Source organism: Notamacropus eugenii, chromosome 1, assembly GCF_028372415.1.
Source record: "Notamacropus eugenii isolate mMacEug1 chromosome 1, mMacEug1.pri_v2, whole genome shotgun sequence".
In the NCBI taxonomy this organism is placed as follows: Eukaryota; Metazoa; Chordata; class Mammalia; order Diprotodontia; family Macropodidae; genus Notamacropus; species Notamacropus eugenii.
Window position 1 is genome coordinate 361,746,041 of NC_092872.1, and position 16,743 is coordinate 361,762,783.

The 16,743-nt window shown below is 32.3% G+C and overlaps 1 protein-coding gene across 8 annotated transcripts in view; it reads right to left on the reverse strand.

The window, feature by feature from the left end:
- Positions 1-365: 365 nt before the first annotated feature.
- The window catches only part of PAPOLA (poly(A) polymerase alpha), a 76,725-nt gene continuing 60,347 nt past the window's right edge, over positions 366-16,743 (reverse strand). For 2 of the 8 annotated variants that reach the window (XM_072630291.1, XM_072630299.1), the window contains 7 exons: positions 11,604-11,725; positions 9,369-9,508; positions 8,848-8,948; positions 8,416-8,636; positions 5,751-5,816; positions 4,760-4,834; positions 366-2,560 (listed from right to left, as the gene is read on the reverse strand). In XM_072630291.1, coding sequence (XP_072486392.1) covers positions 2,465-2,560; positions 4,760-4,834; positions 5,751-5,816; positions 8,416-8,636; positions 8,848-8,948; positions 9,369-9,508; positions 11,604-11,725 — 821 coding nt within the window. In that variant the 3' untranslated portion in view covers positions 366-2,464. Of the gene's footprint in view, positions 2,561-4,480; positions 4,608-4,759; positions 4,835-5,750; positions 5,817-8,415; positions 8,637-8,847; positions 8,949-9,368; positions 9,509-11,603; positions 11,726-16,743 lie in introns of those variants that run through there. The other 6 variants (XM_072630294.1, XM_072630292.1, XM_072630293.1 and 3 more) reach the window with 6 other exon arrangements.

Sequence of the window (16,743 nt, forward strand, 5' to 3'; positions counted from 1 at the left end):
TAGAATAAAGCTTTTGTAATGGGTTATTTTAAAGTGAATTTCCCAATTAACTACACTCTTCATTGACAGGCAGGAAGCAGAATAGTTGAAAACAAATACCTGATGAGTAATGTAAGATATCAATTAAGACAGATTTACTTTAACAACCCTATTTTCCCAGGCATAAGAAAATCACTAAAGGACTACAGTTATCATACAACATCTAACGTTAAAAATCAGCAAATATAAATTTTTTCATGTAATGCTGTTTTATGCACTAGTAAAAATCTTATACTAGTGTAAACAATTAAGCAATTAAGTAAAAATTTAATATAAAATGAACAGAAAAAAGTAATTTAAGTCAGTCAAAAGAAATCAGGCAACTGTGGGATTGTGCTGTTTTTTATTGTGTTTTCAATGGAGAAATACATCATCTGTTTACAAAATAGCTCTTGAAAAATACAAGGAGTACAGATACTATAAAACAAAGCAACTCCAGTCATGAGACACTACATACATCATGCGAAAGCAACAGTCTGATCTCCAGATTATGAAAACTAGAATTAAAAAGTCACTATACAGAAAAATTCCAAGTTTCCTGCTTGGAAAAACTTGGGTGCAGTTACATGAAACGTTTAATAAACTGAATTTTATTTTCCCCAATGTGTAAACAAAATGACAAGACTAAATTTGTGCCTGGCAATTTCGATCTAAAGTCCATAGCTACACAAAATACACAGACACCTTGTACGCTTCAACTGTTAGTATAATCATCTTTTCATAGGTGGTAGAAAGGGAGGGCAAGGTGGCTGCACAGGGCAGAAGGGAAATAGAAATATTGTATACTAGACATCTTAAAGAAATGGTGAAAAGAAAGCCTCAATTACTGCATAGCCTAAGGGGGAAAAGAAACTACACTCCAACTTTATAAAATTAATTTAGAAGGACAGTGGAAGAGTGTAAGTAATTGCAGTTTAACATGAAAAATGCACATGTAATAAGATGGAGCACAATGGGGGATTCATAAAACATGCTAATCAGAAAATATGGGAAGGTTTTTGTTGGTTTTGCTTTTTTCCCCCCAGATTAAGAATAAGTAACTAAGTTTAAGTTTGCTATCTACATCTGGTATCCCTCACATTTTCTAGATACTGGTATTCTGTTGCAATCAGGAAGGATTTTAAAATTCCTTTCAAAGAAAGGAGCTCCTAAGTCTTTTTAATAGGACTGAAGAATAAAACAAAAAGGAGTAAAGAGAGCTGACTAGATGTCAAGTGCTTGCTAGAAATGAGTTTTTAAAGTATGCTTTCTTCTATCTAAAATTTACTGGCAATGTTTGGTGAGCCATCTAAAAATAAAAATTAGTTTTTAAATTCTTGGAGAAAATAGTTTTGCTGTTATGTTCAAAATTTGAAATGTTTTACTTGGCTGCAGCAGGAAATTTATGGAGTGTACATACAAAACTTTTTATGTCAGTGATCAAATGGCCATCCCAAGAGATGTTATGCTTTACAGGCACCACTTAGTCACCCAAAAGTTTGAAGCATATAAGACCAAAATTTGATATTTTGTGCCATGTGGCCACAGGGTGGTTTGTTTCACATCATGGCTTAAGTAAATACTGGCATTAATTTTTGATGAAATTATTCCTATTGTGTGCATACAAACTGAAAAAAGAAACAAAAGATGTTTTCAAAGAGAAAAGATTGAAGGCAAGGGAGAAGAATGGAGCTTTATTAGCTTAAAGGAAAAAAATATTTGCTTGTTTGATCGCTGATTTGTATGCACTATAAAACTTTATAAATAAAACCAATACACTACTTCTTAATCATGTCCCATTCCAAACCGACTATTTCCCAATTATTCTTTTAATTTGTCACATACCCCAAGATTTAACATTTCATTTTCAAGGGTTACGGCTACTTTAATGGGACTGAATTAGAGGTAATCTTATCATTTGTCTCAAGTACAACAGTATAACCACTGTACAATGTTATCCAATTTATAGAATAATGATGAAGAAACTTCAGGAAAAAATAAAAATGCATCAAGCTCAAGATCTAAAAATTAGTTCTACTTTCTAATAAAAAATACATAAAAGTGCATCATCATTATAAGGAATTCTTATGCCAGTTTGTATTGCAAATTTCTCAAACAATGCATCAAACAGAAATCCAATCAGATGTTAAATATGGATACAAATATAACTTGAAGGTTTTTTTCCTCCTTTTTTTCTTTTAAAGGCAGTAATCCTTTGAAATAGTTAATGCAACTGTTGCTAACACATTACTAATAGTACTCCTGGCTTCACATACTAACCTGGACTTCCGATCAAGTGCTGATTAGCCCAGTAAGGGAGGTTCACCAAATAAACCTAAATCCATTTTCAGTCATGTCTAGTCTCGCACCCTCCATTCTCCTTTTTAGCATTAGAAGACAACAGGTTGAGTTGGCAGATATTGTTTATGGACCCCTGAGGTTGTTTTTACCGGTTCAATCTCAGTTTTATTGAATTCTTGATAACAGGAATAGGATTTGCAGGGAGAGCAGGGATATCTGAAAGGTCTGTACTGGATGTTTTCTGAGAAAGAAGGTGAAAATAACAACGTTGTTGAAAGCTTTGTAACTTTTCAATATGACTCTCAACTTTTCACTCATTATGTTTCCTCATCATGGTAAAAATGTTCTATAAACCCAATACAGGTATTCAAAATGCTAGATGAATAATCATAATAGAAGTAATGTGCAAAATTAAATATGGACAATCTAGGATATATGTAGAATTTAAACAATATATAAAATGTAAACAATTTAATATGAACACTTTAGCAAGGTGAAGTTGACTTCAAAGGAGGATCAAATGAAAAATAAGAAAGCCTCAACACCAAGGTGCATCACCAACAATAATCTGAGCTTCTTTTTAGGGGTGTGTGAAGATTCATTTCAACACCCATGTTTCATATTATAAATTATACATGACAACCTGAATGCTTGTTTCCTGATCTTATTCCAGTTTCTGTGAAGTTTTGGTTTTTTCCTTCCCACCAATGATTTTTCAAAAGCTACTTTAAATCACTAAAGATTTATATTTGTTAGTAAAAGTACAGGATTCCTCAGTATATGTATTTTCAAAAGTCACAAAATAATGAAAATACTATTTACTAGTAAGTAATGCTGCAAACGAATTTAAGACTTCCTTCGTGAACATACTACTAAAAAATTTTTAACCTAAAAAAGTTAAATATTATTTCTTACCTATGAAAATAGCACAAAGGAAGGCACACTTATACCCACATCTTAATTAATATTTCTCCTCAGTGGTAAGAACATTTCCTTAGACTGTAATATCATATAGTAATTGAGAATATACTAGTCATGACAAAGCTAAGGAAAATCTTAGGATACGTTTTCCTAAGAATCATAAGACAAATTTCTAAAGCAAAGTAACTGATTTATTTCCCTTCATATGCATTTCATCTTTCTCTATGTTTAAAATATTAAATGATAAGGCATTTGGGAGAAAAATAAAGTCAATACAAGAATAATGAATAATGATACAATGTCTCCCTTAATAGACTATACATTCCTTGAGAGCAAAAAATGCTTCTATTTTTGTCTTGGTATCCCCAGAATCTAGCACAGTGCTTCGATGCATATTAAGTATTTAATAGAACCTTGTTGATTGATTATAGAATTTAACAAGAGTGAGCACTGATCAGGTTGCACTGATTTGCTTTTTGAAGGACATTGAACTGCCTTTTGAAGGATTTGTCAAATTTACTGAAATTAAACTCTGCATACCTTCTGTGCAAATGAATAGAAATGTTCTTAGGTTAAGCAAGAAAGTGACATTTTTATGCAATACTTGAAAACTGAGTTAGTAAGGTTTTAATTTTCACATGTCCACCAGACTTAAAGTTTCAGAAAAATACTTCCTTTGTAGTAAAGAGTGAGTCGGACATCTTAGTGCTGTTTCTAATTCAAAAGAATTCAAGTTAAAATAGTGGTCATTTAATAAGAAAAAATAAAGTTCATCAATCAGTGTACAAAGCAATATTCATAAAACATACAATGAAATGCTGCTGGAGGGAGCAGTAAAAAAATTATATTTAAAGAAAATTATTTGCATGCTACAAAACAGTTATCCTTTCTACTTCACCCATTCTAATCACAAACAAAACCTGCATCAATTCATTTCTTATTACAGTATACATTTTCCTTTCTTGATTTTGCATGTATGTATTTCCATTTTGCACACAAGTCTTTTATTTAAAAGTTAACATACAAGGTTCCAATAGTTATCTCTGCTACAAAACATTAAAATGAACAGTGAAAATACTACTTGGTCAAGGAAGAAGACTTAGGTTAACCAGCAATGAAAGTGGGTAGCAGGTACAAATTAAAGTCAAACATTCAAAATTACAAAGAATTATATATTTCAAATAAAATTTTAATCTTATTTTTTGTCCTGTAATCTAAATTTTTGTATATCATAATATGAGTATGGCAAGTGAATATTAAAATGATACTTCTTGCAATATCACGTAACTACTATTAAAGAGATTAGTCAGCATCTTTAAACACTAAAAAAGAAAAGGTTTGGCCAGATTTGGTCCCTTATCTTCAGCCTGCACAAAAAAACTCATATTAGTTGAATAAATCATTTTCACACAACTGATTTCAAAACACTTAATTTCATAAGAACTGTTATTATTCCTGAAGCCTTACTCATCGTAGAAACATTAAAAAAAAAAAACCCCAACTCTACTTGCTTTAGTACCTGAGCAGCCAACAGAGGAGCCGCTGTCTGAAGAGTTTCAGATTGAGTTGTACTTGTTTCTGTATCAAGTTGTTCCTAAAGAGGGGGAGGGGGGAGTTGTTAATTCTTAAATGAGAGTATCACTGGATTTTTGTACTTTAATAAAGAGCACCATAAACTAGATAGGTTGGAATCCTGCCTAGGATTCCATCAAAGAGAGAATAAAAAAAAAAAAAAGACTGAGCTAAATATAACTAATACAATCAAGGATTTTCTTCTAAGCTACTTTTTCTAACTCAAATACTCCATTTATGCTATTTTCTATCACAGCAAAATATCTCCAAGATCTTCAATGACCCTCCAACGTGATGTGATTCAATCAGGCAATGAAATAATCCACTACATAAATCAGTACTGGAATACTATAAACACGTACTGAGTAAATAACTAGCAGAATAGAAAACAGAAGTAAAGCATTCTAGGTGAAAAGGGGGGGAGGGGAGAGTCTTCCGATAACTTTTGTTGGATTTACATAGAAGTTCAAAATGATCAGTTGGTAAAAGAAATTCACAGCAAAATCACATGCTATGTACAGGGAAAAGTTAAGCAGTTTTTCAGCAAGTGTTCCATAAAACTGACATTTTCTTTAACTCTCATAATAAAGTGCTAGTGACAGAAGTGAAGGAAAAAATAGTTATTCAGAGTCAACAGAACAATAGATTTCACAGCCTTCAAGTTTTACTACTAAATCTTAATTGTTTGTAATATACTGCAGTATAGCAACAGAAATGCACAAAAACACGAACATTTCCATCTCAGCAGCAAACCCCAGACCATGTTTTCACTGGGCTAAAAGGAATTGTTACTTTGGTTACAAAAAGAAAAAAAAAAAGAAAGTTAATTGCGGAGGGTGGAAAGTGGAATGAAACCTGTCATCTAGCAAGAAGATATGTATTCTAGCTCTTTGAGAGTTTGGGTAGCACTATTTTACACACAGAGTAAAATAGCATACCTTAGTTTCCTGTTTATCATGTTCAATCAAATCAAGACAGTTGGCATCTTCACTTGTCTCATCCTGCTATTTAAGAACACAGAAAAAGGAAAAAAGCTTCAATGACAAAAATAGAACAAGTTTAGAATAATTTATCAACTTATGCTTTAGCTTCTAAAAACTACTTAACTGTTTCATATAACTTAACATGTGAATTCTTATTTTGAAAAAATTACTACTGTTTCTAAAAGCAATTTCTAAAAAATTCTCTATCAACAGAAATTAAATTTATAATTGTTAGTACAAAAAAAACTGGAGAAAAACCACATCTATTTTACGTAAATATTCCAGTTGCATAAAGATAGCTGCAAAAATAAATATCCATAAAAAATCCATCTTGGATCAAAACTTCAAAGAAGTCAAAATTAGCTAAACTTTGTAACAATACAAAACAAATAATGTTACTCTAATCAATCCTAGATGACTTAGATCCAATGTTTCTGACCTTTCAAAAAACAAAAAAATCATTTAACTACTTTTGTCTGGCTTATTTATGGGATAAACCTAAAACTCAAGCAATAAACATAACATCTTGGGAAAAATTTAATCAACCAAGTCTAAATGGAGAGGGATTTTGGTCTTTCAGACTGTTGTTCCTTAGAGGAAATGTGTCATTGTTAAATACTCAATTGTTGTAACTATTATGTAAAATTAAAAATATTCAAAGGTTTTTAAAAATGCACGTGACTCGATTCTTGGGAAACACTAAACATGGACCTTTCTGATTCTGTCCCCTTCTTCTCCACCTTTCTCCAGACCCAGATTTGAACTGTTGCTTTTTTTTCAAGAAAGAATAGCTTAAAATGATTTAATTTAGATGCCATTTTCTTGCATTAAAAAAGCATGCCATAAACTATCACAATTTTAGTACCCTGAACAAATTCAAAGGAAAAATGGTTTAAAAATCTTACAAATCAAAATAGTTGCAATAAGGAGACAGCATGCGTAAAAAATAAAAAATCTGAATTAAGAGGAACTGAGTTCAAATCCAGGTTCTAATAATACTAATTGTACAACCTTGTGTAAGTCACTAACTTACACGGGCCTCACTTTCTTCATCTATAAAGTATGTCAGTTGGAATAAATGAATAAAGAAATAAATTCCTTTGAGCTCTAATTAGCATTAGAAGGGAGTCTATATATCATGTAGACTACCACACTTAACTTTATAGGTGTGAAAATGAGGACCAAAGAAAGGAAGTGATTTAACCAGTATCACAAAAATAGTAAAGATCAATGATGAAATTTAACTTTAGATGTTCAACCTACAAATACATTCTCTTTCTACTAAAAATCACCCTTTTGGGACGGGGTGGTCCCTACATTTTGGCAATTATTCTCCTAATTTAATTTCTCATTTATTAGCAATTGGTTAAAAAGGGCAAGATACCTGTCCTATACAATATCTTTAAAAATACTCTAGGATAATACTTAATTTTCTTACTAGCCAGAAATGGATAGGCTAAAAGGTACTTTTTCTTTCAAAAGTCCCACAACTAGGAAAACAGGAGTACATATATCAAGGACATAGGTGAAAATTACTATTCTAATTGAATTTCTGGTTTATTTCTTGTTATCATAACAGAAAGAACTGCTGGAAAAAATTAAACGCAAAGATGTAAAACAGACATTTCATGTTTTCCTTCGGTTATTGTTTTATAAAACTTTACAACCTGTTTCTTGTCAGTTAAATGTGTACTGAGTGCCTACTCAAAATACTATGAGGGAAACCAAAATCTCTTTTTTGCTGTAAAAACCTGAAGAGCATTGCCCACCTTAGAAGCTAGCTATCAAAAAAATAATCAACATATAATTTACTGAGTAAAAGGTATTCAGCACTATGCTAAACACTGGAACACTGAAGGTGAAAGAGCTGAATGAAATGCAGCCCTGCCCTTTAATGGTTCATAGTTTACTTAGGGACACAAGAGATTAAAGCAAGACCATATAATTTCTAAGTTACACAATACAAACTAAGTATTGGAATTCAGATTTAAATGTCCTAATGTTACATTCATCTTATTTATATCTTACCAGACTAGAACTCCCCTAGCCACTACTCACCAATGAGCAGGTTTCTCCCAATTAAAATGTAAACTCTGGGGGCACTGGCAAGTTTTTGCTTTTGTATTTGTATTTCTACTACTTAGTACAAATAAGTGCATGATAAATGTTTTTCTTCATTCATGGTCAATGAGGGCTACTCTTGGGGAAGAGGTTTTAAGGAAGAGTAGATGGAAAGATGATGAGATCACAGATACAGAGGTGGAAGGAATCTTAGAGGGCTTCTAGGAAAAATTCCTCATTTCATAAATAACAAAGCCAAAGCCCTGGAAGGCTATATGACTTACCCACAGCCATCCAGGTAATAAGAATCAGTGTTTGAGCCCATGTCCTCTGATTCTACAGCCCATTTTATTTCCACTACACCACGATATGTTGTAACCCCAGAATACTCCAGATTTAACAACTATTAAAAGTGCTGGTCATCTAAACTTTCTTCCCCTCACTAAAAACTACTTTACTATTTCTCTGATACACAAATAATAACCATAACAAATAATAGCCATAATTTCCAAGGGATTCATAAAAATAGTGATAATTTGACTTTAAAAATATAAATTACCTCTTCTGTTTTGGTTTTCTTGGGACTCTCTTCTTTATGAGGTGAAGACGTCCTTTTGACTCCTACGATAGGATTAGGTACTTTTGTTGCTGTGTTTCCTGAAGGTCTTGGTGGCTGGTTTACCAGACGTGTTGAGGAAACAACTCTGGGGACCGTAGGCTTTGGTGGTGGAGAAATGGCTGGCTGTGTGGCAGTTTGAGGAATGCTTTCACTTGAAGTACCTACAGTGGAAATAAAAATACATGAAACAATAATAAAAACCAGAGATCCCACATAAAGGTTTCTTCCATGCCTCTGAACTAAACCTAGGGATATTTTATAAGTTAATAATACAATGTATAATTTTTTTCAAAAACACTATAGCCATAGCTACTTAAAATCACAATTAAAGTTATAATGTGATACCTTCATATTGTATGTGAGTTTCCTTACCCCCTGAGCTTTCACTGGAATTTACTTGTGGCACAGAAACCTCAGTTGCCTGGATGTTGGTCACAGATGCTGCTGTTACAGCTGGAGCAGGACTGTTTCTGCTAATGCACAAAAAGTAGTATAAGAAAAGTCAATACATATGCACAAGCTATTTTTCAATGTGGATCCCATTATCTGCAATCATATTTTACATACAAGCTTTGGCTTGCTAGAGTACAAACATGAATATCACCTCAAAAAAATGTTTTTTAACTGAAATTTGGGAATGTGGAAAAAGTTAGGCTTTTCAATTATTAAAATTCTCTTTACTTGTATATATGGCACAATTCAAAAGACTTACTGACCCATGAAGACCCCACTTCCTTTGCATCCCCCCTCCAGCATTTAAGGAATTTTACAGAAAGGACCTTGTTTCTCATATCATTATATCCTCTCCCATAGTGCCTAGTAGTATCTAGGGAGGTCATGTCTACTCTTCAGTGATTAGTACATGAATAACCTACTATCTCTTCTTGTCTTACCCCTGAGAGCTGCCAGAACTATTCAATGGACTGGTCTTCATAGCACTGGTAGGAGAAGGCACAGACATGCTGTTGTCACTATCCATAGACAAGTCTAGGCTGCTATCGTTCAGAGCTGTCAATCGAACTTCTGATGAATGCTGCAACCAGTAACACAATAAATCACATATCTCTATTTTATCAAAGACACTAAGAGATGATTAATAAGTGGCATTTCAAACATACTTATGAATTAAGTTTGTGAAAACTGCCCAAGTGTCATTGTGCTCACATTAAGCTTTTGAAACACAATTTTTTCATATAATGTTAAAATTATAAAATTTATTCATGATATAAAGCAGCACTTAAAACTTCAGGATTTAATGATTTTATTAATAAGATTTATTAATAAGAAACATAGAATGGATCCGTGATTTCAACATTACGAGCAATTCCGGGTAAATCCTAAGAAGTTACCCGAAGTCCTGACCTGAGAGGTTAAGTGATTTGACCAGGGTCATATGACTAAGGAGAAGAATTTCAACCCAAGTCTTTTTCATAGTTACCATTTTACTCAATACTATTATTAAGTTGCTATTACTAGTTGCTACAATAGGATACACTGCAAAAGAATAAGGGCAAGAAATAAACTCTATCAATTAATAAAAATACAGACAACAGGAATCCTGGAATTAAAGCTAAAACTTCAAACAGTAACTTTTATTTTCACATATCGAGATTTCTACAGATTTAAATGTAAGCCATTTAGTGCTAGACTGTTAATGAAAACGGAAAAAACAATTTTTTCCTTCAAGATATCACATTAATTCAGTTTTTTGAAATTATGAAAATTTAATAGTGGCTCAATGCCCATTTACTAAGCAAATATTTTAATGGGGTAACAATCTACAGATTAGAAAATACATACTTCAATTTGCATTCTACAGTTTACATAACAAAAATTCTGTATTTCTTTAATACCATAGATTTAAAGGACAATGCAAGTCTAAATAGACAGGTTATCATATGATAGTAAACCTGCGAAATCAACTAATATTTTCTAAAAGGAACTAAGTACCTAGAAAATTTTAAATGGTTAATCTTCAAAACACTCTGTTGTTCCATTCAGAAGTAATACAGATCCTTGAAGCTGTTTTTGTTTTCTTATACTGGTTAACGACTGAGCCCTCCATAATTTTTTATTTGTTCCCCCTTATAACTAACAGCTTATATTTTTTAAAAGGCTTGTTAGGGTTAGGGATATTGCCCTTTGGATATAGAAAGTTAAACATCCAGTGAAACTGACTGGTCTCTTAACTAGACTATACTCTTAATAAGTTATTGTTATGGACTGATCAACATCTGTCTCAAGGTAAAAAAAACAAAAAAATGTAAATACATGTAAGTTTCAGAATTTGTAAACAACTAAGAGCAGAAATAAGAAGATGAATTGATTTTCTAAAAATACAGCCAAGGATACAGGTACATAATACATGTAAGTATATTTATATATGTGTACACAAATACATATATATAAATACATAAACATTCTGACGTTGATTGATTTAGCCTATTATATATGGATTTATATATTATATAGATATGTATTTATCTTTAAACAGAAATTTTTAAAATATCCAAAATATATTTATCACTGTTTTTGTATATCAACTATACTAACACATAATAATTCATTTCATAAGAGGCAGTATTTGTGTTTACACATAAGGAACACAAAACGCTTGGAATAATTGTAAATAAGCATTAAGTTCTAACATTTTGTTTTATTGCCATTTGATGATTTCCTTAAAAGACTTGCCAATCACTTACTGATTATACAGATTAATGTCAAATAACATTTAGCTGTGGCATATACAATTAAATCCAGATACTTTTTAAGTTTTTATATGGCAGAAAAAATTTTTTAATTGTATTTCAATATGACTTACTATAATTTTCATACTGACACCAATATAATATGTCAAATAATTAAGTTGCTCAAAAATCAATATTCAGACAAATATCACTTCTTCCAGTTTTGTATAATTTGGAAGAAAATAAAGCAGAGATGGCTATGGCAATGCATAAAGTGTATCTTCTTAAAGCGGGAATGTACACCTAACATAAGACTTAAAAATTCTTATGACCCATTTCATATGGTATACCTCCCTATTATCTTTGTTAATTCAGAATTCTATGTTAAACATTTAACAATGATGTTCCTTTAATGCTTTTGTTACTTATTTCTAAATTTACCTTTTTCTTTTTCTGAAGCACATGATTAGGTAGGAGTTGATGAAGTTGCCTTCTTTTTACATGCATTGCAGCGATTTTCATATCCATCTCAAACATCTTGCTGTTTATTGCTTGCCTATAAACTATAATTAGAAGATTATGATAATATTTAAATATTTTTTCAGAAAAGCATTTACTCAGTCTGAAGGAAACTATCCTATAAAATAATTTTTTTTCTTCCTTGTTTTCTTTTTCCACTAAGATACCTTTTCTAACCTGAGATCAAAACTTGCCTAAGATATATAAGTACTCTGGGTAATACACAGAAAATTGGCACTATCCTAGTTAAAAAGAAATGGAATTAAATGAGTCAGAATAATTGGGATCATACCATGGTTTTGAGACTTCCTAAGTTATGTGACTTCAATGAAAGTATCTACCACCCCTCTGGGCCTCAGTTTCCCCAAGTATAAAATAGAGAAATCAATACTTGTAGGTTATTGTGAAGAAAACACTTTGGAAACCATAAAGCATTATAAAAAATTACCATGCAAAAAGGGAAAACAACCACTCCTTAAGGCTGATGTTATGGAATTCAACTGAATAAGGAAATTTTATTAATTCTCCTTGCTCTAAATTCCTCATAAAAGTAACAATAACTATTAGCTTTTATCAAAGTCAATATTCTTTGGTGAAGACAACTACCCATCATGCATGGTGTAAACTTTCAGTTTCACTAAGATTTCTGTATTTGAGAGACATACTCTTGCAGAGCACTGTTCAGTCAAATATTTAAAATATGAGATAGTATCTTCCACTGGGGAAAAATGGTAACTGTGGTTGAAATGCTTTGAAGAAGTATATTTTGTATGAAGAAGTGAATTTTGTAATGAATAACAACTTTTAAAAATCTCATTCTCAAATGAACAAAAAACCAAGGAGGGAATCTTTATAAAGTCAGGTAAAATCGTTTTCTTTTGATTCTGAAGCCTCAAGATGGCGATATATTTATCATGATACATTTCAATTCAAATTTTTATGTGATTTTTAGATCCCAATTAGATATACACAACTTTACATTTCCTTCATAAGACACCCAAGTTATTATCTTGAGAGGCATCCCTTAGTGGTTTTATGATACAACTTTCAGTCAAGAGTACAAGCATTACTAAATATTACAGTATTAGATTGAGGGGGATGCCACCACACAGGTTACAAAGAATATAGAAGTTGTAATTACTAATTGCTCACTAATAAATACAGATTAATATTCTAACTCCTTCATGGCCAACTACTACTCCTCACCAATTTTCTACATATGTATCCTAGAACAAGTTTAGCAACAAACACAACTACATTTTCTATTGCTATATAAAATAAACTATTTGTAATGAAATTTAAGGATTCAACTCAGATTTTTTAAAAAATAAAAACATTAAAAGCTAATCAATTTATTCCAATGTAAAGGAAAAAAAAGTCTTGTGCTGAAAGGTATTACCTCAAAGACAACTCTTAACAGAAAGAGAAGTAGTTAAAAGTGACTACCCCAGTTTATATATATATATATATATCCCTACAACTCTCTCAGAGCCTAAAACTGCTCCATGAACACTGGAACCTAACATCTGTTGAATGAAAGAAACATTAGCTAAATAAGGACATATTATTAAGAGTTAAAGACATAAGATTTACAGAAGCCACAGAAAATTACTACAAATATTGAACGAAAATAAGCTAAATAAACCATTTAACTATAAGTAAGAGCATTCTGTCATTGCAGATCCCATCAACCAACAATCATTTAAGTTCTTACTTATGTGTAAGCCACTGTACTACACTGTAAGTATAGAAATACAAAAAATATAATAATACCCACTTTCAGGGATTATTATATTACATTCTAAAGGGAGAGACAGCAAATATATATGTATAAACGAACATTTAGAGAACACAAAGACAATAAATACAAGGTAATTAGGGAGAGTTCTAGCAGTGCAAATGAGGAAAGAAAAAAGTTCTTAACCTTTTTTGTCATACATCCCTTTGGCAATCTGTTAAAGCCCATAGACCTCTTCTAAAGTACATAAAATAAGATTACAAAAGAAAACAATTAAACTGAAATCATTATCAAAACATTTTCTTTTTAAAGTTTATAGATTCAAGGTTGAGAATTTCTGATGAAGAAGGTGGAGCATGATCTTGAAGTCAGAGAAGGATTCTATGAAGCAGAGTAGATACATTCCAAGAATAGCGGACAGTCAGGTACCAAATGTATGAAAAGTCATGTATGAGGAACAGAAAGAAGGTCAAAATGGCTAAACTGCAATACATGAAAAGGTAATATACAAGTAATATGCAATGAGACATTGGGGATAGGTTGTAAAGGACACAAATGCCAAAGAGAAGAATACATTTTGTCCTAAAAGCAGTAAGAAATTGCTGGAACTGAGTGGGGAAGTTACACAGTGCGAAGTACATAAGGAAAATCACTTTGGCAGCAATGTGGAGGATGGAATGCAATGCTGGGAGATCAATTAGGAGACTAATACAAAATCTAGGCAAAGGTAAAAAAGGTTACTACAAGTGATAGCGAAATGAATCAAGAAAAATGGATAGCTGCAAAAAGAATTGTGGCAAGAATTGCAGCAAATGAATGGATATGTAGAATGAAAGTCAGTTCAGGATAACATCTAAGAACCTAAGCCAAGGTGAGGCATCTGTGGGTTCAAGGACACATGTGGCCCTCTAGGTCCTCAAGGGTGGTCTTTTGACTGAGTCCAAGTTTTACAGAACAAATCCTTTTATTAAGTCGATTAGTTCTGGGAAGTTTGGATTCAGGAAAAGGGCTGCACTTGAGGAAGGAGCTAAAAAGCCACATGTGGTGTCTTGAGGTCACAGGCTCACCACCCCAGAAGCAAGTTGAAGAATTGTGGAAAAGCAATGGAGGTGAAGAGTCAGGAAGATAATGAGTTCTATTTTGGATATGCTGAACTGGAACTATCTTTGGGATTTTTAGTGTGAAATGTTAAACAGGAATTTGGTGATGAAAAACTGGATGGATAATAATTAAACTCACAGAAACTGATGAAGTCTCCAAGAGAAAGAAAAGAGAGGTACAGACAGATCCTTGGGGAATACTATATCTCCGGGGAGGGGGGGAGGGAGAGGGTGCATTAAATTTACCCTAAAAACTTAAAAATGTTGATGAAAGTCCAATTCAAGATAATATTTTATATAGGGGCACAGCATTAAAAGCACTGGACATGGGAGTCAGGAGATCGGGGTTATAATACTAGCTGTGTGACCTTGGGAACTCTAAAAGCCTCCATGTGTAAAGCAGCAAGAAACACTTTTTGACAAGGTTGTGTAACTGGCAAAAAAATGTGAATTATCATCAATCATCATCTGTAGCTACCCAAATCCCTTAACATAAGGAATTCACTAAGAACAAGTATATACTTTTAACAACCATAGAGAAATTTAAAGACAATTAAAAAAACAAAAGTAGAAAACAGGACAAATGAGTAAAAATCAAAGTCCACCTTGGGGGAAGAGACAATGAAAACTGTAAAAGATCTAGGGAAAAAGTCTCAACCTCACCTGCTCTCATGGGACCCCCAGGGTAAAAGGTTTTTGCACAATATTTTCCACTATGATAAATTTTTTTGTTAATGTTTCATTCAAAAAATCATATTTTTCTTTGAAAAACATTTTCATAGTAACTTTTTTTGTATTTCCAATTTTATAAATGAAGACTTTGAAGAATACGTGGTTAAATGACAGTAAAATATTCCTATATCTTAACCAAAAATAGCTATTAAATATAACTAAGTATTTACTAGCAAAGTCTCCATAAAACAAATGTTTTTCATACACAATCCTCAAAATGATTTTCCACAACAGACCAACCTATTTAGTAGCTAAGTCTAGAGATTTCTGTTTTGGGAAAACTTTCCAAGAGAACAAAATATTTTAAATCAAATCTATAAACCAGGAGTTAGGCTTAATCCTTAGGAGGAGAACTATTATAAACACCCACTGTCCTTGGAAAGAGAAAAATCCCAGGATTTAGAACTGAAAGGAACTTGGTGATTATCTGATTATCTATTCCAATGCTCTCATTTTATAGATAATTAAATGGCTCAGAGAGGTTTTGCCCAAAGTCACAAAGGCAGAAGTAGGACTTTTAACTTATGATTTATTACTGTATAAATATAACCCTAGTCAACTATACTGCCCACTCTCTGCTAAAGGTTTACTGTCATTCATTCTGCACTCTACCAATACAATATCAGAATTAACTAACAGAGGTAGCTCTACACTAACCTAACTAATAAGAGGATACTTCAGAGAGCCTGACAATAACACAATTAACTTGGAGGAACAAAAGGTTTGGAAACTCAAAGTAGATATGGGGGGAGGTTGTTGGAGGGAGGAGAATGCAGCAGGACCAATACTCTCAGGGCTCAAATTATAAAGCAGTAAAAATCAAAAATATTTACTGTTGGTTAAAAAAAAAAAGATTAGACTCAGTAGAAGTGACTAGACAAAATGAGAATAAGATGTTAACTCAGTGTTCGATGAATATGAAAACATAAGTTATCTGGGGAAGAATTCCTTATTTGACAAGAACTGCTGGGAAAACTGGAAAGCAGTCTGGCAGAAATAAAATTTAGAGCAATATATTATGCTATACACAACAACACACTCCAACTGGATAGCTTGGACTTAAATAGTAAAGGTTATGCCATTAAAAAAGAAATTAGAAGACAACCAGGTCGGATACCTTTCACAACCACAGGAAGCACATGAATTCTATGAATTCATAACCAAAAAGAGCACAGATAATCACAAAAGATCCAAGAGATCATTCTGATTACATAAAAATATTTTCACACAAAATACAATTTGGATAAGAAGGTTTAAATGGTCCACAGTGAAAATGTTTGTTTCAAATATAATACATAAGTCCAAAAGCCAGTCCCCAAACAGGTAAATGGTCAAAGAACATGAACAAACAATATAAAAACAAAAAAGGGAAGTATAAACTATTTAAACACTCACATGAAAGAGTAATCTGAGTCCCTAATAAGAAAAATGCACATCAAAACAACTAAGGTTTTCACCTCACACTCACCAAATTGGCAAAAATGATAAAAGA